This window comes from Phocoena phocoena, chromosome 10 (assembly GCF_963924675.1).
Source record: "Phocoena phocoena chromosome 10, mPhoPho1.1, whole genome shotgun sequence".
In the NCBI taxonomy this organism is placed as follows: Eukaryota; Metazoa; Chordata; class Mammalia; order Artiodactyla; family Phocoenidae; genus Phocoena; species Phocoena phocoena.
Genome location: NC_089228.1, coordinates 63,263,001 through 63,289,780, shown reverse-complemented (window position 1 = coordinate 63,289,780; position 26,780 = coordinate 63,263,001). Strand labels below are relative to the sequence as shown.

Here is a 26,780-nt window from a genome sequence, read left to right as displayed (position 1 = left end):
ACAACGACATTGTTTGGCTTACAGTGAAAGGTCCAAGTGTCCAGGTGGCATTTCTCTACCTCCTATCCTGTGATGTTCAGTTCAGTTCAGTCTCCTAGTTCTGGGTCATTCTACTTTGAGATGTGGGTAAATTTGAGAGCAGAAACTGTCACCAAAGAATAGAAATGGGATCTCAATAGACTAGGTCCACTGTACAGTTTCTGCTATAAAGAAAGTAGTACATACTGAATAACATTCAAAAAGGAAAAGTAATCTTTCTTCCCCTGACACATCGTGGCAGACCTGAGCTCTGGGAAACCATGTTCATACACTGGCCTGGCCTGGAAGAGTTTTTGATCTAGTAGTGAGAACAGCCCTGTAAATATACAATGTGAGAGGAGGTGAGCTCAGGGTCTCTCTCCTCTGCCATCTTGACTGATCTACAAGAATTAAAACAAACAAACAAACAAAAAACCCATATAATGTAAGTGCATTGGTTTTACACAGATGGAATCAAAGTGTTAGAGAGCATAGAGGAGGGGAACCTCACCTAAGAGCATGCAGGTGCATTAGAGAACGTACAAGTCAGGACTAAAGTAGGAAATGACCCTGGAGTAAAGGTTACTAGGATGTTAGTTAAGCCTTTGCATTTCCTCTACTGTGAACTTATTATTCTTGCTCTTTATTTGCTTTTCTAACAGAGTCTTCGTTTTTAAGACTAAACCCCAGTTTATTGTTGGCCTCATAAATTTATTTTTAATGATTTTGACCTGGGCAATACTTTAACTTTTATTCTAAATTTTTAAAGTTCTATTTCTAAAGTAATTAAGTCAAAGATCTATCTGGAAGATATTTGGGTGATGATGTGTGGTGATGATCTAATTTTTTCCTCCAGACTCTGAGCTAAAAGCATCAAGACCACATAATGAATAATCCGTTCCTTCCTTACTCTTTGAAATGCATTTTTTATAGCTTATTAAATTCTTACATAAATTTATTAAGGTTTGATTCTGAGGTGCTCTGTTCAAAATACACACTGTCTATCATTCAATTTCTACCACTTTATTTTAATATTACATGGTATTCACATTGCTGCATTGCTCTCATTTTTTCAATGTTTATCTAGTTATTTTCCTAATGAGATTAAAACAAACAAACTCAGGGCAACTTAATTGTAACTTGAATGTTTTATTTATAAAGAAGATAACATAAACTTTCTTACTTTTTAAAGACTATTATTAAGTATACTGCACTTATTTTTCTTTAGAGAAATGCTATTTTTCAAGGATTTCATTTTTATAAAACTTTTTTTCTCTTCCCTATATCCTAAGATTTCTATATCTTTATTAAATGCAACTTCTAAATATGAAGCTATTTGACTGCTAAACTGTTATTTTATTTCACTTTCATTACCAGGTTGAGGTATTTTAGTAGTAAATACTATTAAAAATAAAAGAAGTATTAAAAGGATAATTTAATTAAATTGATTAAAGAATATACTACTTTTCAAACTTAAAATATCTTATCCATCTAAGATCTGTAAAGGACCCGGATTTTATCTACCCAATAACCTAATGTAAAAGAAGAGGGTATAGTGATAGAGATTTTCCAGAGATTCCCATGCTGTCTAGTTGCAGAATCGATGCTAAGCTCAAGCCGCTTCAATACTAATCTTGTTTAGTAGACCCCTGGGACACAACACAGTGTTACGAGTATGTGTGTTGAAGTCAGACAATCTATATCAAAAATCTCTTGCTGCCATTTACTGAGATGTGTTTAGCTTTTTATAACCTGGGGATAAAATGATGCTTGTGCGGAATAAATGGGATCATGCATATACAGAACTTGTATGCTTGATGTATGGAAGCATTCAGTAAATATTTACTGTTATTAATAATAATATAAAAAATTATGGCTTCCAGTTATTGGGAAAGTATACTTTACTTTCTTGCTAAGATGAGTTTTAATGTCTGTAGATACTTAAGATTTGGGGGGCCTGTGTGATGGAGCATTATTAGTCCCTGGTACAGGGTTATCTTCGAAATTCAGCTTAATACATTACTTTTGGTGATTCTGTTTTAAAAGCGAATACCTTCTGTGGTAGGTGTTGTCCTTAAAATTTCAAATATGATAGAATTCACAATGGAGGTTAGGTAAAGGATATGCTTGTGAATTTCCTGATGTGTGGTGGTGTTGGGGGGATATCGGGAATAGGAAGTAGAGTGGCTTCTGACTTCTTTTGTCAGGAAGAAATGTGGATTGGTTGTCCCTTGAAAGAGAGAGCACTTTCAGGATAATCACAGCACATTTTTAGAAAGTATATAATACAAGCTTACCATGTTGGAATCTAAGATCGGGATTTTATCTTACGCTCCAGAAAACATAATCTACAGGACAATTCTGATGAGTGAATGAACTGGGAGATTTTCTTAAAAGGCGTGTGTTGCTATGGTGATTTATAATGTCTCCTTTGAACAGAAACATGTAGGATATGACGGACTCCTTCAATATGACTAAAGAGAAGGTAGGGCCAAGTCTATGTTACCCTAAAAGGGGAAAGGTTGCAGAAAAAATGAATTTCACAGATGATGAATGAGTACTATTTGTGATACTAAGTGACAAATTTGATTTACTTTGATCCTCAAAATAAATGTAACAAATATTATTCTTTTCCATCCTCATGATTCTAATCATTAGGGTCATTACATTTTTGGATATAAATGAGTTGGTTGGATGTGATGAATGCAACCCTGATTGGAATATTGTTATCATGACCAAGCTGTTCTGCCTGCCCCACACTTTTTCATTTTAGTCCATCTTGTTCACCATCACCAGCTTTATCTTTCTATGGTTGTCTAGAATCCTTCCCCTTCCAAACCTCCTGTATGAAGACACAAAAGGTAAACCCTGGCATTATCTCTTTCTCTTCTCTCAGGTGTGCCCCTTTCTTCTTGGTATCTTCTGCAAATTAGTCAAGGCTGATCATGCCCTTCCTCTTCACAGCTGGAAATGACTCCATCCATTTCTATCTTCTCCTGGTCCTACTTTTTGTCACTAATGTTATAGGTTGCTCCTTAGATACTAGTGACAATTTAGTCACTTACCATATAATTTTGAACTGTTACTTAACCTCTTGGGGCTTTAGTTGCCTTATCTATGAAGCAAAGAAATTGGATTAAAGTCAGATTAATTTGGGGAACTGTATGGTCTTGACTATTCAACTCTGTCATTTGTAGATATAGATAATTTATAGAAGAATGAGCTTGACTGTTCCATAACTGAGTCACTTTGCTGTACATCTGAAACTAACACAGCATTGTAAATCAACTATTCTTCAATTAAAAAAAATAACTAAAAAACAAACAAACAGGCTGTGGGCCAGATTTAGCCTGTGAGTCATATACTCCAACCCCTGAAGTCTCCTTTCAGTGCTAAGATTTTATAAGAAAATAGAAAGCCATTTCTATTCCTAACATCAAAGGGCTGAAGTTTTCCCTCATGGTGTGTCATCATTAGATATTACCCTAGTTCTTTGTCATTGACGATGATGGACAGTTTGGGTTCTGCAATCTCTCTCCAGTATATTTCACATGGTGTGGACATCTTAACACATATTCTGGGATACTTCTCCCAGTTTCACAGCAGATCATTCTGACCAGAACATAAACTGGGTACAACCTTGTCATCAATTTCCTCCATAATCCTTTTTATAGGTCAAATTAAATGTGACAGTATACTCAGCAATCTTTTTGCTTCCTGAAATATTAAGAGAGGGTAGTGTAAGCAATATGTCAGCAGTTCAATAAACAGTGTTGTTTGGATGATTAATAAGTGAGGAGCGCACAGTACACACAATCTTCTCTGACATTTTCATACAAAATAATTATCTTTCAGAAATCTCCATCTACTTCTTCAATCAATGATAAAGTTTGTAGCTCCTTGGCAGAATGCATCAATAAAAGTACCCAGTCTTAGATTCAGTGCACCCTGGCTTAATGTACATTTCGTTTCAGTAGAAAGTGAAGGGGAATGGGTAAGACCCTCATTTTATTTTGCTTTCCCATGCTGTCTATTTTCATTCATCTCTGATCTAGCATTAATTAGCACTTTGTGATGGCTCTCGTCATATTCAACACTGCCACGCTCACCAAGCCTGAGTATTTTTTTGAATAAAGTTACTAAGTGTCTCTGCTAGAACATTCATAAGACAAAAAAAGCCTGTGTATCTCTGCTTCATTATTACTGCAGTTATCTTTCAAATCTTTGTGTTAAAGAGACCTAATCATCTATCTGCTGTCTCACCTTTAGAAGTAAAGTCCTATATCCAGAGTAGTCATATCACTGTTATTGACTTGAAACTCATCTGGTGGTTTCTTTATACTTGTATCCTATCTGACTTTCATTTCCTTAATAAGAAGGGTTGGAGTTTCATATCAGTCTCTCTTATGTATCTGTTCCCTGTTTTCCTCCAAAATTTCCTGTTCTAGTTGTCTGTACTGCATCAAGTTTCTTTACATGTCCACCGTTTAGAAACTTTGCTTTTTATCTGTCTGGATCTATATTCACTAATATGGAATTGGTCTGCCCAGAAAACATGAGTTTGAATTCCTCTTGTCAGTCTATTGGGTACATGCTGTGACCCCAGAAGTAACAGATCACCAGAAGCATTGCAACATTTTGATCTAGATGATTGGGCTACAGTGTAATATGCCTACCATCAATATAAAGTAATTTTTTTTCTTCTTGTAACTCCGAATTCTTAGCTGGAGGTGAGATCTGCTTTAAAGAAGTTGATTCCTAAGCAAATATGATCCTGACATGTGAGTTAGAAATAATTGTTCTTGTCACAGAAGAATTCCTCACTCTGCAGAAAGTCTCTTTCACAATTATTTCTAATTATCAGCTTTCCTTGGTTCCTTCAGTGTTTTACCTGTCAGAAACCCTGAAAATCCATGAATTTAAAGGTTTATATGCAGAACCACTCAAAAGAAGGTGAAGCAACTCTGTAATTAGTCTTGGTGATGATCAATCAACCTGGTCATCAGGAACACATCTCTCTATAGTGTGAAGTGTACCCCAAGATTTGCCGCATTTGATGTACCTCCCTACTCATTCAACCTTGAAATCCTGCAGTTAACCTTGACTCCTTCTTCTTCCTTTCAGTCAAAATAAATTAGCCAATAAATTCCTCCGTTTTATCTCCAAAATAGCTCTCAAATCTGTGCCTTCCTTTTCATTCCCACTGCCAGTGTACTTGCTCAAAAAATATCTATGGAGGGTTTCCTGTGTGATAGTCACTATCTCAGATGTTGGAGACACAACTGTTAAAAGAATCAACATTTGCTTGAGAGAATTTACATTCTTATTCAGCATTTCATTATGTCTTGCTTTAATGAAAATATTCATCTTAATCTTTCAATCTCCTCCCCCTTGGAATCTATCCCTATGCTAACACCAGAGTTGCCTCTGTGAAAAACTATCTGGATCATGTCACGTCCCATATGTGGATGACTCTTTACCATCACTTTATAAATGCCAAGCTCGGTAGCCTTGAGTGCTCTTTACGGGCTGAGCCAAATCTCCTTTTCTAAATTTATTTCCAGCCACTCCCACCTCTGTTCTCCAGTCACACTGAACCAAGTGCTGCTCTAAGAATAGGCTGAGATGAGGTTTTCATGGCTCTCTTGTGACTTTGCACTTACTGTACCTACAATTCTACACTCCCATTTCCACCTGAAGAATTTCTACTCCACTCTGTGAAGGCAGTTGTCTTTGCTCTCCACAGTTAATTTCCTCACCTGTAACTCATAGAAAAATTGTGAAACATGCTTTTATAAAGGTAGCAATTATAGAATTCAAATTATTTTTATACTTGTTTGTGTTTTTACTTCCCAACATCATTCCCATTAGATTATCAGCTTCTTGAAGGTAGAAGATACATTTTCTTTGTACTAAAGAGTAGTTTGCTGAATAAAGGCAGAAATAAATGGGTGAAGTACACAAGAGATGCTGTACTTTCATTATTAAAAGGGATACTTATAGGAATATCAATGTTACTTTAAGAAAATTGTATATTCACTTTTCTCTTATTTACCATGTCTAATACGACCACATTGTATATATTGACCTCAATGGCAAAATCAAACAAAACCAAGGAAGAGAAAAATAAATATCATTTAAAGTCTTATACAAAGTACTTATTCAGTTCCAATTGTTTTACTATCTAGGCAGAGCTTAAAATAGGGTTTTAAGAGGTCTAGTATTGTTTAGCACCGTTGTCTGAAAAGAACAACATCCTTTTCAAAGGACCTTAGCCATACAAAATCTTACATCATTCTTTAAAGTTTACTTTGCAGAATTTATGGTATCTCCAAGAAAAACGTTTAATATTATGCAAAAAGTAGTGTTTCCAGAACTACCTAAAAATGAGCATATAAGAATAATCCAGAAGGAAGAGCTTAGGTGATCATGTGCTTGAAGTGAGAGATGTAGCAATAGACTCAGTGTAGGAACCATCGCTCCTCAGGCATCATCAGGTAATATGGCAATGAGCTGCGAGCTGCCTGGAGTTTTCCAATACCAGCATTTCCCCAGGAGTCACTAAATTGTAAGGAAAAGGAGCATTAATGTGTCTTAACAAATAGTGGAAATGATTTAATTTAATGAGGTAGAAAAAAATGGAAAGAATAGTATAAGTTCATAGGCAATTGAATCCCTCAAGGCAAGAACAGCTGCTCTTAAGGTCTCTCCAGCTGGTGAACCTGTAGTACAGTAGTTTTATTTTTTTAAATTAATTAATTAATTTATTTTTGGCTGTGTTGGGTCTTTGTTGCTGTGTGTGAGCTTTCTCTAGTTGTGGCGAGCAGGGTCTACTCTTTGTTGCGGTGGCTTCTCTTTTGCAGAGCACAAGTTCTAGAGCACAGGCTCAGTAGTTGTGACACATGGGCTTAGTTGCTCTGCAGCATGTGGGATCTTCCTGGAACCAGGGATCAAACCCATGTCCCCTGCATTGGCCGACGGATTCTTAACCACTGCGCCACCAGGGAGTCCCTGTACAGTTGTTTTAGTTGAACAAGTTTAAGGAAACAATCTCGGCAGAAGACGGCTAAGGTTCTGGTTCGTCTAAACAAATGTTTTTGAATAGTCCTAAATGAAGAGGTGTAATGGAAGGAAAGAAGTGTGTACATAGGCTTAGAGCAAGTATGACTGTAATGTAAATCCTCATGTCCTCAAAGACACCCACTGCCTGACAAGAAGGTATTTGTGAAAATATATACATATTTCTAAAATTTTCAACCTATTGGTACAATCAATACCACAATTCAGGAAAGTATATATATGGGAAAAATGCCCTTCTTAGGTCAAAAATAGAGAGACTCTCTCTGTAAATGAATAATAGTAGTCTTCTTGTTTTGTACTAGTTAACATTTATCTTTGTTTGGATAAAGGTTTTAATTACATGAATTCACTCTTAAGCCAATGAAAAATTACCTGTGGTCAAGTGATTTTTCCCAGTTGTTCAGAACCTGGGGTATTTAGAAAATAACCCACTCACCTATTTTTCTACAACACTCCTTTGCGACTTTATGGGATATTTGATTACCATCTGAGGAACAGTCTACTGAAGATAGAGGAAACAAAAGATAGCTGAAGGTCGCAGTGCAAACATTAGACCCTCTGATGGATGAAACTTGCTTCTCATTTGACACAGAGGTTGTAACATAGGGAAACTGAACATTAGCTTCTGTGATGAGCTGTGGTATTGTCTTTCCAACTGAATTTTGCATAAAGGTCCACATCCTTTGTTTATAATTTTTTTCACAAGCATCCAAGCCCCTGAAACTATCAGCTTCAGCAGACTTATTTTCCTTTTCCTCCCTCACCTTTATTTGAAGCCTTGAATAACTTTTTCTGTCCATTTTGAGAATGTTTATAATAATTTTAATGCTGGCATTCTCCCTGGGTTAAAAATGGTGCTCAAAGTAATGCATCTTAAGGTTATAATAAACAGCAGCACTTCCTGAAAAGAAATTTATAGCAACTCCAAAGAGTTGATAGATTTGCAAGATAATAATGCTATTATATCATTAAAAATATTATTTAGATAATCATAACAAAATATATAGGAACATGTGAAAAATATGACCATTTGAACAAAAGTGATAGTTCGTGTTTCCTAGATATCTCCAAAATAAAGTAGTTTAGTCCACTTTTAACTTATTTGATAATACTACAATAAGAAAAATTATACAACTACATTCTGAAGTGCCTCTCCTCCTTTGTGAGGAAATGTTTCCTTAGAATTACAATTGACCCTTGAACAATGCTAGGGTTAAGGGCCACTGACCCACATATTTGGAATCCTGCATGTAACTTTTTTAACTCCATAGTCCTCATCCACGGATTCAACCAACTGCAGACCCTATAGTACTGTAATATGTATTTAGTTAAAGAAACCCCTGTATAAGTGGACCTGCACAATTCAAACCCATATTGTTCAAGGGTCCACTGTAGTTAGTCTTTGATCTGCTGTTAATGGAATTATGTGTAGTCATCATTTTGGTAAATCTTAACCCTATATGCACTTGTGGATCTTGCCCCAAAACAATGTCTCAATATTTCTGAAAGTGCCTCGTAGTATCTAAAATGGACTTAATAATAAATGCAATACTTACTTCATAGTGTATTTTGCCTGTATGTCTTCCAATTCCCTCTGTTATACTACTTTGTCTTCCCATGTACCATTCTCAATGCGGTGGAGCCCAGGAAGTTAGAAATATCTTACAAAGTGGGAAAGAAACCTTTATTCACTTTTGGTATTACCCTCTATTTGATTATCATTAAAGTGTTTTATGGAATATACAGTTTTTAGTGAAATAACTCTATCAGATTTTAATAACAAGTCTGACTTGCTTCTCCCCCAACCCCAAACTTAGCTGAGTTCAGTGTGGAGCTAAGTTTGGATGTATCTGAGTGGCTGGGAACAAATCATACTCTCAATGGCTCTTCCTCACTTTTGATGAGGGCTTAATTACTGGATTGAGCTTGTCATGTCTGAATACCTCATTCTTGATTGGGAGTTCTTTCTTATGAGGCTCCTTAGTGCCTCAAGCAAGATGGATCTCAACTTCTCACCATGTCTGGTGGGATCTCAGATATGGGGATCCTCTCCTGCCTGTATTGTTTTGGAGTCATACGATTCCTTAAATTTTTCTGATTTAGTCTTGTATTGATATTTTGTATTTCATGTAAATAGCTAAAGTAACTAGTGTTCAGACTTCCTGAAAGGAAGTTTGCTTGAGTGGTACAGGCTTCCTGAAATTGTCATAAAAGCCATGAGTAAAAAATGAGCAACTCAAGGTTTCAGCTATGGTCACTGCTTGAAGTACATAATGACCTTAGAAGATTTGGGGGCACATAGTATGACTGGTAAATTTTTTCAATGGTTATAGCTTTTTTAGAAAAGTTACAAGGAGGTAGGTACAATCACAAAACTGCAAAATGATTTTGAAAACTGAACCAGTTTGAACTTACATGTTAAAGCGGCTAGAATATTTGAAACCCTAAAGTGTTTCAGTCCACTGCTCTGTGCATAGATAACTAAAAAAGACATGGCAATCAGTGCAATTACCAGTCCTAGTCTCCATCAGGAATAAACTAAAGAAAAATTGTTCTTTAGTGTTTTCCTATTTCCCAAATCACTTTTTTCTTCCCTCACTCTCATACCAAAGGATCCAAATGCATTATTGCATACTCTCTTGAATGCCCCAAGATCCTTACAATAAACCTGTCATCTTTAAGCAATACTTCTATGCTGTGGTGCCATCATTCTATTTTATACCCTATGAAAAACAGCTTTCTGGCAAATGAATATGTTGAAAATATTTGAACCACAAATTTGTACCTCTTCCAGAATGTTCTTTAATACAATGGCATACCACTCTGATGTTGAGATTTGGGGTATTAGGAATGAATTGAAGTGGGCAGGATTATTTTCTCATAATCCAGCAAAGTGCATGAAAGTGGTGATCAGTATACTTTCTCCACATAAAACTGATGTCATTCAGGACACACTGTAGTTGGGGACTGTATATTTACAAGAGACTCAATATGGCATGTTAAAAACATGAAATTTGGAATGCTGGCTCAACAACATTCTGTGATCTTGGACAGGTCTTGATATTTCGTTAGTAAATAGAACATGTTAGTAACATCTATGTCACTGGGTTTAGTCAAGAGAAAAGAAATGAGGTATTGTAGGCTTGTATATTTTATGAACTGTTATCTGCTACATTGAGAATGGCTCAGTACTGAGAATATAGTATTTGATCTCCATATGTACATGTATATATAGAAATGCCACATTAGGCATACAGCCATTTTCTAGAATAATATATGCATATGAATATTTTTACATAAATGCTCTTTTCTACAACAGTTATCTTAATTTACATTATGTTTTTTATCAGTAGTCTTGGAGATTTTAAGCAGAGTTTCAGAAGGTGAGATATGAAGAGGGGAGGCATCTTTAAGTACTTCAAAACCCCTGCATCCCTGCTGCCCTAAGACTTATATCCTTTGGTCAAAGAGTTTGATTTCAAGCCATTTGGACATAGATGAGTATATTCTGAAGAAGTCAATGAAGTTTTGGTTAAAACAAAAATGATACATGCACATTTCTGTAGGCAATGATGACAGTTCCATAATAAAACATAGTGAGGCAAAGAGAAAAGAAAAGATATAATTCTGATAATAATTTGAATTTTATCAAGATGCAACTCAAACATTTTAAATCATGTTTTTTATTGTTATTTTTAGATGGGGCACACTGAGAGGAGCAAAAGGGCGGAAAGAAAAATTTTGGGTATGTAATGCTTTTCAATTAAATTTCTACTGTGAAGTGAGTATTTTAGAATCATCTGTATTCCCAGCTTTGTATAATTTAGTCATATCCTAAGTCACTGTAATATAATTTGTAATACTGATATTTTCTCCAACAGAAAATCCATTATAATCATTTATATTATAGTAACATTTTACAACTCCTCTTATCTCAAATTTTAACAGATGAATCAGTATTATTTTTCAAAATGAGAATCAACAGAATAACTTTTGCTCTATTATCACCTATATTAAAATTAAAGAAATGATTAGAGTTCTCACATATGTGTCAATCAACTTTGTATTCTTACATTATTTTTGCTATGGGTGATGCTTTTGTAATGTTATTATCAAATATATATAGTTTTGTTTTTGCCAACTATAGCTAACACATGATTCTTTACTGAGAAAAAACTAATATCTAGTCTAAAAAAATAATAGAAGTTATATGTAAGAAAGTTTGAAGAAGATTGGAATATATTATCTCAAATATTCAGTTGATTACAATAAAGAAAATTATCCCAGGTCCTTATATTATATACCTTTTTTCCCCCAGAAATAAAGTTTAGGTAATGATATTCATCATAGAATTTGAACTTGAATGTATGCATTACAGGGCATATTATAACTTATAAAACACTAAATATTAGGGCATGTGCTCACTCAAGTGGCTCTTGTTAATTAGATTTCTCCACAAGGCACTCACAAAAATCAATCACCCAAGTATGTGGTCACCACTCGTATTTGTCTTGTTGACATATGGAGGTGTTATGCTTTTGAGTAGAATGATGTTTCTTTGTATTTGAACTGAGCTTTCTTAAGTATCATTTTCCTTATTAAAATAGCTTGAGATAGTCAATAAAATTAGTGTTCAATAGTTAACATTTATGATATGTGAAAGAGAATATATTATTTGAGCCTCCTGGAATATTTCTGAATGCAGAATAATGTGAGTAGTTAAGGGTGGGGGGACGGCAGAGTGAAATCATCTACAGCATTGCCAAACCCGGGGTAGGAGAAGCCTGAAAAGAGCCTGAAACACACACATGGTAGGTACAGCCCTGAAATATTTGAAACCAGGTGCAATTAAGTTTAACCAAAACTTTTCTCTAGCCCTGATCCTACTCAGTTCTTTACTAAATTGAGGGGATTAGTCCCTTACCATATCTCTCTAGGAGAAGAAAAGACTAACCTTCTTTGGAAAATAATCTCAGTGTCAATCTCTATGTAGTCCGCCCTCCATATCTGAGGGTTCTGCATCCACAGATTCAACCAACTGTGGATCAAAAATATTTTTAAAATTCCAGAAATTTCCAAAAGGCAAAACTTGTATTTGCTGTACACGGGTAACTATTTACATATCACTTTGCATTTGCAACTATTTACATAACGTTTACATTGCATTAGGTATTATAAGTAACCCGGAGATGGTTTAAAGCATACGAGAGGATGTGTGTAGGTTACATGCAAATATTATGCCATTTTAAATAAGGGACTTGTCAACTAAAAAAATTGCACAATGTGAGAGTTGTGAGTTAAGTTTTATTTGGGGCAAAATAGGGACTATAGCTCAGGAGACAGCATCTCAGATAGCTCTGAAGAACTGCTCAGAAGAGATAGGGAAGAGGTCTGTATATATATATGATTTTAGTGACAGGGGAATACATGTAATCAAGCATACATTTTTGCAGAAGGTTGCTGCTAGTTTCATGAAGGTTACTGCTAGTCACAAGAAGCAGATGTCGCCGTTCAGGATTTTAGTGCTTTTCTATATATGAGAAGATGCAAGAATTTGGACTCATAAAATCTTCTTCTGAAAATATCTAATTATCTAAAGGCCTGTTCTGCCAGTTTTTCCCAGAGCACAGTGTGCCTCATTCCTGATCTCCACCCTGAGCTCCTTTCAGGTGTGTTGAAGCTCAGAGACTGAAGTGGCTAATGACTTTATCCTTGTAGAGGCAGATGTCAGGTGTCAGTTTTTAGTTGGCAGACTTGAGCATCTGTGGATTTTGGTGCAGTGAGAGAGGGGTCCCCTGGAACCAATCCCCCACCGATACCAAGGGACAACTGTAATTATTATGACAAAGTATGCAGCATGCATTTAAACATTTTGAGACGTGTAGCAGAAAAATGTGACCAATAACCAAGGGAAAAAACTATCAATAGAAGCAATAGATGTAATAACCATTGTAAAAGATTTTTAAAATATGAATGAAAAGATAGAGAATTTCAACAAATGATTTCAACACACAAAAAGAAAAGAATTATTGTAGGTGTGAGTGCAATGTCTGAAATAAAGAACTCACCGTATGGGTTAAATAGCAGGCAGAATTAGATATCTTAAATAAATGCAATAAAATATATCCAACTTGCAGTACACAGAGGAAAATATAATGAAAAATCCAGAACACTGGGAAGAGACGGATGGGACACAATCAAATGTTTTAACATACATGTAGCTGTATTCTCAGAAGGATGAGAGAGAGAATGAAGCAGAACCAATATTTGAAGAACTGATGACCAAAAGTTTTCCAAAATAGAAAGACACCAACCTAACTTCGGAAGCTCAATAAACTCTAAGTAAGAGAAACTAGAATTTTATATCCAGTGGCAACTTTCTTCAGAGAAGGCAAATCAGAAACATTTTCATTCAAACAAAAGCTAAGATAACACAGCATCAAAAATATAAAGCAAAAGTTACAGAAGAAAAGGGAAAGACAAATCCACAATTTTGTTGTATATTTCAACGCATCCTACTTATTATTTCATAGAGTAAGCTGCTAAAATATAGGTAAAGATATAGAAGATTAAAAAAAACCTATTAGCTAGCTTTATGTAATTAAAATTCATAGAATACTAGATACAACTATTAATGAATATACATTCTTTTAGTGCATATGGAATAGTTGCCAAAGTTGACCATATGCTGGGTCATAAGGTAAGTTCAACAAACTGAAAGGATTGAAATTTTACAGAGTGTGCTATGTCAAAACTTGTGTTACTTAGCTAAAGCAGTACTTAATGTAATAGAAGATGCATGTATTTGAAAAAAAGAAAGGTTAAAATCAATGCATATATTAAAAAAGGAAAAGTTGAAAATAATAATCCAGTAAACTAGATAAAGAACTCAGACCTCCAAAAAATAGAATGAAGGGAGTGAAAAGGAGAAGGGCAGAAATCAATGGAAAAAAATGGACATACAATAGAGAATATCAAGAGGGCAAAGATATGATTCTTTGAAAAGATTAAATTCCTAGGAAGAATCATAAAGAAACCAAGAGAGGAAAAAATTTAACATAGAAATGAAAAAAGAGGACTTTCTTCAGTTTCAATAGATATTAAATAGGTAATATAAGAGGCTATGCAAGCATTATGCCAATATATTTGAAAATATAGATGAAATGAATAAACTCCTTGGAAAGCAAAGCATCAAAACTCACACAAGGTGAAAATAGAAAAGTCTAGTTATAATACTATTTGAAAAGCTGATTCTGTATTAAAAAGAAACTCTTACAGAAAACACCAGTCTCTAATTGCTTCACTGGTAAATCCTTCCAAACATTTAAAGGACAAATGAAATCAATTTTATGTCAATATCTTTTAGGAAATAGAGAAAAAACAGTTCCCAACACACTTCATGAACCAGCATAAGACCAATACCAAAACTTGACAGGGACAACACAAGAAAGGAAAACTACTGGGCAATATCTCTTATGGACACAGAATTCTACACAAAATATTACATCTGTAAAATATATTAAAAGGACAATATACTATGATCAAGTGAGGTTTATTGCAGGACTGCAAAGTTAGTTTTACATGTAAAAGCAATGAATATAGTTCCTCTACATGCCAGACTAAAGATGGAAAAATAAACATGATTATCTTAAGTTGTACAGAAGATGCAATAATAACAGTTTTTTTTTGCCACCTGCCCCCTCATAGGTACTCTCATAAATCCTTTCCAAACATGGTAACTTCAAGATCATTAGGAGAAAACAATTTCTGATTTCTAGACTCTCTTCTACAGGGCTCACATGATTAGCTTAGGCAGAATAATCTCCCTTTTAATTAACTCACAGTCAGTTAATTGGGAATTTGAATCACATCTTCAAAATCTGTTCAACTTTGTGAGATAACATAACCTAATCACAAAAGTGATATCCCATTATATCCTCAGGTCCTTCCCACACTCAAATGGAAAGGATTATATGGGGAAAATACACCAGGGAGGAGGAATTTGGAGGTCATTTTAGAATTCTGCTGACCAAAGAAGTCATTTATGATCTAAAACCTCTGAAAATTGGGAGTAGAACCTGCCTTCCTTCACCTTATAAATTTTATCCACAAAAACCTTATAGCTAACATCATAATTAATGGTAAAATACTGAATGCTTTTCCCTTATTACTGAAAAATAAAACATTCATTGTCAACATTTTTATCAAAATTTTACTGAAGGTTCCACCTAGTGCAGTAAAACAAACAAAAAATAAAGGGGGGTGTGGAAAGAAATATAACTGATGTTACTTGCAGATAACATGATTATGAATATGGAAAATCAAAAATATATATATATATAAATAAACTATTAGAAACAGTAAGCATATTTAACAAGCTTTCTTGATATTAGAAAAATATAAGAAACAAATTATAGTTCTATATAGTAACAAGAAAAAATGGGGAATTAAAAATAAACATGACCTAAAATGATGTAACCAGATGAGTCCCTCCCATCAGGAAACTTCAACAAGCCTCTTAGATAGCCTTATCCACCAGAGGACAGACAACAGAAGCAAGAAGAATACAATCCTGCAGCCTGTGGAACAAAAACCACATTCACATAAAGATAGAAAAGATGTAGAGGCAGAGGGCTATGTGCCAGATGAAGGAACAAGATAAAACCCCATAAAAACAACAAAATGAAATGGAGATAGGAAATGTTTCAGAAAAAGAATTCAGAATAATGGTAGTGAAGATGATCCAGGACCGTGGGAAAAGAATAGAGACAAAGATCAAGAAGATGCAAGAAATGTTTAACAAGGACCTAGAAGAATTAAAGAACAAACAAACAGAGATGAACAATACAATAACTGAAATGAAAAATACACTAGAAGGAATCAATTGCAGAATAACTGAGGCAGAAGAACGGATAAGTGACCTGGAAGAGAGAATGTTGGAATTCACTGCTGTGGAACAGAATAAAGAAAAAGAATGAAAATAAATGAAGACAGCCTAAGGACCTCTGGGACAACATTAAACATAACAACATTTGCATTACAGGGGTCCCAGAAGGGGAAGAGAGAGAGAAAGGACCTGAGAAAATATTTGAAGAGATTATAGTTTGAAATTTCCCTAACATGGGAAAGGAAATAGCCACCCAAGTCCAGGAAGTGTAGTGAGTCCCATACAAGATAAACCCAAGGAGAAACATACTGAGACACATAGTAATCAAATTGACAAAAAATTAAAGGCAAAGAAAAAATTATTGAAAGCAGCAAGGGAAAAATGACAAATAACATACAAGGGAACTCCCATAAAGTTAACAGCTGATTTCTCAGCAGAAACTCTACAAGCCAGAAGGGAGTGGCATGACATATTTAAAGTGATGAAAGGGAAGAACCTACAACCAGGATTACTCTACCCGGCAAGCATCTCATTCAGATTCAATGGAGAAATCAAAAGCTTTACAAGCAAAAGCTAAGAGAATTCAGAACCACCAAACCAGCTCTACAGCAAATGATAAAGGAACTTCTCTAAGTGGGAAATACAAGAGAAGAAAAAGACCTACAAAAACAAACCCAAAACAATTAAGAAAATGGGAATAGGAACATACATATGGAAAATTACCTTAAATGTAAATGGATTAAATTCTCCAACCAAAAGGCACAGACTCACTGAATGGATACAAAAACAAGACCCATATATATGCTGTCTACAAGAAGCCCACTTCAGACCTAAGGACACACAGAGACTGAAGGTGTGGGGATGGAAAAAGATATTCCATGCAAATGGAAATCAAAAGAAAGCTGGAGTAGAAATACTCATATCAGATAAAATAGACTTTAAAATAAAGAATGGTACAAGAGACAAGAAAGGACACTACATAATGATCAAGGGATCAATCCAAGAAGAAGATATAAAAATTATAAATATATATGCACCCAACATAGGAGAACCTCAATACATAAGTCAACTGCTAACAGCTCTAAAAGAGGAAATCGACAAAACACAAGAATAGTGGGGGACTTTAACACCTAACTTACACCAATGGACAGATCATCCAGACAATTAATAAGGAAACACAAGCTTTAAATGACACAATAGACCAGATGGATTTAATTGATAGTTATAGGACATTCCATCCAAAAATAACAGGTTACACTTTCTTCTCAAGTACACACAGAACATTCTCCAGGATAGATCACATCTTGTGTCACAAGTCAAGCCTCAATAAATTGAAGAAAACTGAAATCATATCAAGCATCTTTTCTGACAACAATGTTATGAGATTAGAAATCAATTACAGGGGAAAAAAACGTAAAAAACTCAAACACATGGAGGCTAAAGAATACGTTACTAAAGAGCCAAGAAATCACTGAAGAAATCAAAGAGGAAATCAAAAAATACCTAGAGGCAAATGACAATGAAAACACAGCAATCCAAAACCTATGGGATGCAGCAAAAGCAGTTCTAAGAGGGAAGCTTACAGCTAGACAAGCCTGCCTCAAGAAACAAGAAAAATCTCAAATAAACAATCTAACATTACACCTAAAGGATCTAGAGAAAGACGAACAAACAGAATCCAAAGTTAGCAGAAGGAAAGAAATCATAAAGATCAGAGCAGAAACAAATGATATAGAAACAAAGAAAACAATAGCAAAGATCAATAAAACTAAAAGCTGGTTCTTTGAGAAGATAAACAAAATTGATAAACCATTATTAGGCAGACTCATCAAGAAAAAGAGGGAGAGGACCAAAATCAATAAAATTAGAAATGAACAAGAGAAGTTACAACAGACACGACAGAAATACAAAGCATCCTAAGAGACTACTACAAGCAACTCTATGCCAATAAAATGGAGAACCTGGAAGAAATTGACAAATTCTTAGAAAGGTATAACTTTCCAAAACTGAACCAGGAAGAAATAGAAAATATGAACAAATCAATCACAAGTAATGAAACTGAAACTGTGATTAAAAATCTTCCAACAAATAAAAGTCTATGACCAGATGGCTTCACAGGTGAATTATATTAAACATTCAGAGAAGAGCTAACACCTGTCTTTCTCAAACCCTTCCAAAAAATTGCGGAAGAAGGAAAACTCCCAAACTCATTCTATGAGGCCACCATCACCCTGATACCAAAACCAGACAAAGATACTATAAAAAAAGATAATTACAGACCAATGTCACTGATGAATATAGATGCAAAAATCCTCAACAAAATACTAGCAAACAGACTCCAACAACACATTAAAAGGATCATACACCATGATCAAGTGAGATTTATCCCAGAGATGCAAGAATTCTTCAATATATTCAAATCAATCAGTGTGATACACCATATGAACAAATTAAAGAATAAAAACCATATGATCTTCTCAATAGATGCAGAAAAAGCTTTTGACAAAGTTCAACACCCATTTATGATAAAAACGCTCCAGAAAGTGGGCATAGAGGGAAACTACTTCAACATAATAAAGGCCATATATGACAAACCCACAGCAAACATCATTCTCAATGGTGAAAAATTGAAAGCATTTCCTCTAAGATCAGGAACAAGGCAAGAATGTCCAGTCTCACCGCTGCTATTCAACATAGTTTTGGAAGTCCTAGCCACAGCAATCAGAGAAGAAAAAGAAATAAAAAGAATACAAATTGGAAAAGAAGAAGTAAAACTGTCAGTATTTGCAGATGACATGATACTATACATAGAGGATCCTAAAGATACCACCAGAAAACTACTAGAGCTAATCAATGGATTTGGTAAATTTGCAGGATACAAAATTAATGCACAGAAATCTCTTGCAATCCTATACACTAATGATGAAAACTCTGAAATAGAAATTAAGGAAACATTCCCATTTACCATTGCAACAGAAAGAATAAAATACCTAGGAATAAACCTACCTAGGGAGACAAAAGACCTGTATGCAGAAAACTATAAGACACTGATGAAAGAAATTAAAGATGATACAAACAGATGGAGAGATATACCATGTTCTTGCGTTAGAAGAATCAATATCGTGAAAATGGCTATACTACCCAAAGCAATCTACAGATTCAATACAATCCCTATCAAATTACCAGTGGCATTTTTTACAGAACTAGAACAAAAAATCTTAAAATTTGTATGGAAACACAAAAGACCCCAAATAGCCAAAGCAGTCTTTAGGGAAAAAAATGGAGTTGGAGGAATCAGACTCCCTGACTTCAGACTATGCTACAAAGCTATAGTAATCAAGACAGTATGGTACTGGCACAAAAACAGAAATATAGATCAATGGAACAGGACAGAAAATCCAGAGATAAACCCACGCTCCTATGGTCAACTAATCTATTACAAAAGAGGCAAGGATATACAATGGAGAAAAGACAGTCTCTTCAATAAGTGGTGCTGGGAAAACTGGACAGCTACATGTGAAAGAATGAAATTAGAACACTCCCTAACACAATACACAAAAATAAACTAAAAATGGATTAGAGACCTAGATGTAAGACTGGGCACTGTAAAACTCTTAGCAGAAAACATAAGAAGAATGCTCTTTGACATAAATCACAGCAAGATATTTTTTGATCCACCTCCTAGAATAATGGAAATAAAAACAAAAATAAACAAATGGGACCTAATGAAACTTCAAAGATTTTGCACAGTAAAGGAAACCATAAACAAGACCAAAAGACAACTCTCAGAATGGGAGAAAATATTTGCAAACGAATCAATGGACAAAGGATTAATACCCAAAATATATAAACAGCACATGCAGCTCAGTATTAAAAAAAAACAAACAGCCCAATCCAAAAATGGGCAGAAGAGCTAAATAGACATTTCTCCAAAGAAGACATTCAGATGGCCAAGAAGCATATGAAAAGCTGCTCAACATCACTAATTATCAGAGAAATGCAAACAAAATTACAATGAGGTATCACCTCACACCAGTTAGAATGGGCATCATCAGAATATCTACAAACAACAAATGCTGGAGAGGGTGTGGAGAAAAGGGAACCCTCTTGCACTGTTGGTGGGAATGTAAATTGATACAGCCACTATGGAGAACAGTATGGAGATTCCTTAAAAAACTAAAAATAGAATTACCACATGACCCAGCACCCAGAGAAAACCATAGTTCAAAAAGACATATGCACCCCAATGTTCATTGTAGCACTATTTACAATAGCCAGGTCATGGAAGCAACCTAGATGCTCATTGACAGATGAATGGATAAAGAAGATGTGGTACATATATACAATGGAATATTACTCTGCCTTAAAAAGGAACAAAATTGGGTCATTTGTAGAGACGTGGATGCAACTAGAGACTGTCATACAGAGTGAAGTAAGTCAGAAAGAGAAAAATAAATATCTTATATTAACACATATATGTGGAATGTAGAATTGTGTGAAATTCTTTGGATGGGATATGTCATTTTACTAAGGGTCATAATTACTGTAATTCATAATGAACTTATTGCCTTTTCTTACATGTATTGCATCTAGTTCATAATTATTTCTACTTATATCTATAGCAGTGAGAGAAACACCTTGCTGTCTTTACTTACAGAAATTAAAATTCCAGGAGCGAGAGAGATATTACTCTTCAGGAAATTTCTGATCTGAAAGTAGACCTGACATTACCAAAATAATTCTGATTATATTGCTGTAGTATCTGTTGTGTTAAATTTTGTGTAAGAATTGGGGCTTTTTGTGTTCCAATTCTGAGGATTCAGAGTATTGATGACTACTATAAAGGTCTCAGTTATTATAGCTGAATATACCATCTTTCCTTCCTTTACTTTTGGACCTTTCTATAAATAGGTGATTGTCCTTCTCGTATTATCCTCTATGTCTCTCACACTCTCTTTCATATTACCTCTCCCTCTTGCCTTCTGGGACTTTGATTAGCTCTTTTAGTTCCCAGATTTTTTTTTGGCTGCACTGTGCAGCACATGGGATCTTAGTTGCCCAACCAGGGATCAAACCCCTGCCCCCTGCAGTGGAAGTGCAGAGTCTTAACCACTGGACTGCCAGGGAAGTCACTCAACAATATATTTTTTATTTTTGAAAAACTGAGAACAAATTACAGAACTATTTATGAAAGGAAAGTGAAGTACTGTCTCTATTAAATGAAGGTTTAATTTAATAGAGAGGAGGAGATAAGCTGGGAGGAGATAAGCTGAACAGAGTCTCTAGGTCATGGTCTGGCTTTTTAAAGAGTTATACTGAGTTATTCTTTTTAAAGAATATTACTGGGATATTTAGTAGGCAACATCAAAAATGAACCCTAGGGAATACAGAAGTGTATCAGTTTGCTAGGGCTGCTGTAGCACAGTACCAAAAATTGGATGGCTTAGACAAAGTATAGGAAATATCTAGTTAGGGGCATAAGCTGTGACTGTCCTCTGTCCAGTTTCTGCTATACTGCACTCCTGCTACATCTTTGAGGAAAATTTCAGCAAGTTTCCAGGGAAAACATAGCTTTACTTTGAAGTATTAGAATTTTCTGTGTATAATAGTCTTTCCAGTTTTATAAATATTTTGAAGAGAAAGTAATTATTTTTGGCCTATATTTGTTTCTTGGTTTTTTGAAAATACAAGTGACTTAGGTTTAATGACTAATTTTAGCTTAAAGCCTTTTATTAATGTAACCGTTGTGAAGAAAATAACCTTTTTGCTCAATTAAAGTCCTAATACAAAAAAAAAAAAATGATGTAACTAGTTAAAAACCTAGGAAGTACTTCCCTGGTGGTGCAGTGCTTGAGAATCCACCTGCCAATGCAGGGGACATGGGTTCGAGCCCTGGTCTGGGAAGATTCCACATGCCATGGAGCAACTAAGCCCATGCACCACAACTACTGAGCCTGCACTCTAGAGCCCATGAGCCACAACTACTGAGCCCTCATGCCACAACTACTGAAGCCCGTGTGCCTAGAGCCCATGCTCCACAACAAGAGAAGCCAGCACAATAAGAAGCCCGTGCACCACAACGAAGAGTAGCCCCCACATGATGCAACTAGAGAAAAGCCCGTGCACAGCAACGAAGACCCAATGCAGCCAAAAATAAATAAATAAAAACCTAGGGAGTATGTCAATGAAAAATGTGCAAGATTTTTAGTGTTACGAGAAATTAAAGAAGACTTAGCTAAAAGGAGAATTATACCATATTGATGACCTGGAAGTCTCTAGATTAACTTTCCCAAATTGATCTATTAATTTAGTAACATCCAAATCTATGTCCCAGCAGACATTTTTTTTTTTTGGAGGGGGAGAGAGGATTATACTGAAAAGATGATTCTAAACTTTAAATGGAAATGCACAAGACCTAGAATACCCAAGATAGTCACAGTAAAGAAGAACAAAGTTGGAGGATGTACACTACCAGGTTTCAAGACTATATAAATCTACAGTAATTAAGACAGCATTTAGGGCTTCCCTGGTGGCGCAGTGGTTGAGAGTCTGTCTGCTGCCAATGCAGCGGACGTGGGTTCGTGCCCCAGTCCGGGAAGATCCCACATGCCATGGAGCGGCTGGGCCCGTGAACCATGGCCGCTGAGCCTGCCTGTCTGGAGCCTGTGCTCCGCAACGGGAGAGGCCCCAACAGTGAGAGGCCCGCGTACCAAAAAAAAAAAAAAAAAAGACAGCATTTTATTGCCAGCAAATTTGATTTAGCAGCACATTAAAAGAATCATTCAGGGCTTCCCTGGTGGCGCAGTGGATGAGAGTCTGCCTGCTGATGCAGGGGACACAGGTTCGTGCCCCAGTCTGGGAGGATCCCACGTGCTGCAGAGCGGCTGGGCCCGTGAGCCATGGCCATTGAGCCTGCGCGTCCGGAGCCTGTGCTCTGCAACAGGAGAGGCCACAACAGTGAGAGGCCCACGTACTGCAAAAAAAAGAAAAAAAAAAAGAATCATTCACCATGATCACATGTGATTTATACCTGGTATGCAAGGATGGTTCAACACACATGAATCAATCAATGTGAAACATCACATTAATAGAATGAAAGAAAAAATTATATAGTAATTTTAATAGATTCAGAAAAAACATCTGACAAAATTCTACATTTGTTAATGATAAAAACTCTTAACAAGTATAGAAGGAATGTACCTCATAGATAACATTATACTTAATGGTGAAAAGTTGAAAACTTTTCCTCTAAGATGAGAAACAAGAAAATGGTGCCCATTCTCACCACTCCTATTCAACATAGTACTAGAAGTCCTTTCCAGAGCCCTCTGGCAAGAAAAAGAAATAAAAACCATCAGAATTGGAAAGGAAGAAGTAAAACTGATTCTATTTGCAGTTTATATAGGCATACCATGTTTCATTGCACGTCACTTTATTGCACTTTACAAATATTGTTTTTTTTGTTTTGTTTTGTTGTAGAAATTGAAGATCTGTGGCAATAGGCCATATTGAGTAGTCTATTGGCACCATTTTTCCAAAAGCATTTGCTCACTTTGTGTCTCTGTGTCACATTTTGGTAATTCTTGCAATATTTTAAATCTTCTACCAGCAAAAATATTTCAACTTGCTAAATAATCAGATGATGGTAGGCATTTTTTAACAATAAAGTATCCTTAATTAAAGTATGCACATTTTTTTAGATGTAATGCTATTATACACTTAAAAGACTACAGTATAGTGTAAACATAACTTTTATATGCACTGGGAAACCAAAAAATTGATGTGACTCACTTTATTGCGCTATTCATTTTATTGCAGTGTTCTGGAACTGAACCTGCAAAATCTCCAAGGTATACCTGTTTGGAAAATCCTAAAGACTTCACCCAAAAGTTGTTAGATCAAATCAATTAATTCAGTAAAATTACAGGATAACAAAACTAACATACAAAAATCAGTAGCCTTTTTAGACACTAGTAACAGATTATCTGAAAAAGAAATAAAGAAAACAAACAATCCCATGTACAATAGCATCAAAAAAAAAAAAAGAAAAAACTTCGGAATAAACTTAACCAAGGAGGTGAAAGATCTCTACTCTGAAAACTCTAAGACATTGATGAAAGATATCAAAAATGTCACAAATAAATGAAAAGGTATCCTGTGTTCATGAAGGGGAAGAATTAATATTGTTAGAATTTCAATACTACCGAAAACATCTATATCTTCAATGCAATCCCTATCAAGATTCCAATGGCATTTTTTACAGAAATTGAAAAAAAGAATCCTAAAATTTATATGGAAACAAAAAAGACCCCAAGTAGCCAAAGAAGTCCTTTGAAAGAAAAACAAAGCAAGGAGTATCACATTTCCTGATTTCAAGTTATACTATAAATGTATAATGATCAAAACAGTATGATACTGGCATAAAAACAGACAAATAGATTAATGCAACAGAACTGAGAGTCCAGAAATAAAGGTGTAAGTGAAAATTGCTTTTAATCAGAAAGTCAGAAATCTGGGGAGAAGGCAGACTTGTGTCCCCCAAAAACCAACTCCAAAGATTCTTCTTGGCCATGAAAGTTTTAAAGGGAAAAGGGGAAGTAATCTCAGTTAATCATTGGGATAGGGGGTCAGAGTCCTTGCCATCCCCTACTGCCTGCAGGCTTGTCCACTTTTGTGATCTTTCTTTAGTTTCTGTCTTGTTCACACAGTTTGTTCTGGAGATCACTGAAGGGGAAGCTAGGGAAGAGATCTGGTCATCTGTTATTTATTCTTCATTTCTACTTCTTTGATCTATGGGAAGAACCAACAGATTAGGCAAGGTAGTGTGTGATCAAAAGATTTGAAAACTATGCTTGGGTCAGAGATGAGCAGAGCATGGGGGCAGACTGTTTAAGTTTAGTTAAAATATAGCTTTGCTAAAGTGACAAGAAAAGGGGTTTCCTGCTGAGGACGGTTTCCTGCAAAGAGCTGTTTACATCCCCGTGGGTTTTTTTCCCTACCCTTTTAAATTCATCCATCTCAGTTCATACAGAATAATGTAGTCAAAATATAAATTTGTCCACCTGCACTCCTGCTGGAAGTAACTCAACAACTTGTCATCATTTTCACCATTATTTTCTCAGTATGGATTTCCTCTCCTCCCCTTCTAGCATCATAAACTACCAACCTGCTTCTGTTTTATGATCTAATTATAACAATTTTGTTGCTTCATTTCTCTGCTTCATGCTGCTTCATGCTTTGATATTTATGTTTTTACTGTTTACCTGAATCTCCCTTCCTCAATTTTTTTAATCTGGTTAATTTACTCCTAGGCTTTAATATGTATCACATGTAGTACTTCATGACAACTTCCTGAACCATTCAGATAAGTGAGATGCCTCTCTATGTGTATATATCTACCTTAGTACTTGCCTTATGTTGACCATCCTTCATTAGACCATAAGCTCCCTGAACACAGGATATTTTTTATCATGGTTCCTCCCGTGCTTAGCACAGGGCCAGTCACATAATAGACACTCTGTAACTGCAGCGTGTGTCATTTTCTGATGTGGCATTTCAAAGTCTCATATGTTATTATTGTACTCTGGGGGAATTCATCAATTCTGGTTATCATGAACATGAGTATATATGCATATTAATGTAATTAATGAATAATATAATTGTTTTGTTCTTCTTTTTAAAATGTGTAGGTTCTTAATAATCACAATCTATAATAAGTCAAAAGCATATAAAGCTACATAAGAGTTCCCTGTAACTTTACAGGTTGGATTAAAAAATATCCAAGTATTATTCAGTTGTTTTTTTTTTTTTCTGCAGATTGCTGCCAATTCCTGGGGAAAGTCCTGGGGAGAGAATGGCTATTTCAGAATTCTTCGAGGAGTAAATGAGTCTGACATTGAAAAGTTGATTATCGCAGCTTGGGGCCAACTGACAAGTTCAGATGAACCATAACAAAGCACTAAATTTCCATAAGGCCAGGCATTCAAGTCACCCTTTAAGTTGAAATTAAGCAACATGACGTTCTCTGTGACAGTGGAATCTCTGCCTCTTGGCCTTGTTAGTATAACGTGCTTGTTTTCTTGTTTCACCCTGGGCTCTAAGCTTCTGCTTCCTTTATATTACCGAGTATGTAAAAACACTAACAGAGCATGGAGAGTGGCTTCAAATACCTTTCGAGTTCCCTGGCAGTCTTTATTTCCCTCTCCTGACAATGTTCTTTTTGACTTTTATCATTTAACAGTGTGATGGCACTTGTTCTAAACATTCACAGCATTTGTTTGTAGATGTGATCTGGTTTCTCTCTCTTTGACCAATGAGAACTGACAAAAAGCACCGAAAACACCAATTTACCATTGTTACGATTTTTTTCAACCCAATAATGCCTTCTTAATTCAGACCTTGCTTATGTTTTGCCAGAAAGAGATGGAAATAGATTGTTTCCCTCAATAAGCTCACATTTTGGTTCTTTTCATTTGTCTAAGCTGAACTCGCAATCTCAAAAGGTGACTCACTCTCACAGGAAAGAGCTACTCTTTACCCTACTGTGTAATGGCTTGTGAGGTGGGGAAGATGATAAGTAATGAAAAGACTTAGGGGGTGATGCTGACGATGCAAGTACCGTCCTGATATACACACATACTCCTGTTTTTGGAAGCCAGTGCCCTTTGTGTAAAGTCTATTAAAATGAGCTGCAAAACTGTATCTGGAAAGATCACACATTTACCTCCTCCAAACAGCAACCTGATACCATGACTCAGAAAGAATAAACACACTTTTATCACAACCATTTCACAGT

At 35.5% G+C, this 26,780-nt stretch overlaps 1 protein-coding gene across 1 annotated transcript in view; it reads left to right on the top strand.

Moving 5' to 3' along the window:
* Nucleotides 1-26,437, top strand: part of TINAG (tubulointerstitial nephritis antigen) — a 94,617-nt gene extending 68,180 nt beyond the window's left edge. Inside the window, exons 10-11 of the mRNA XM_065885389.1 lie at nt 10,798-10,843; nt 25,802-26,437. Coding sequence (XP_065741461.1) covers nt 10,798-10,843; nt 25,802-25,936 — 181 coding nt within the window. The 3' untranslated portion in view covers nt 25,937-26,437. The remainder of the gene's footprint in view (nt 1-10,797; nt 10,844-25,801) is intronic.
* The last annotated feature ends 343 nt before the right edge of the window (nt 26,438-26,780 follow it).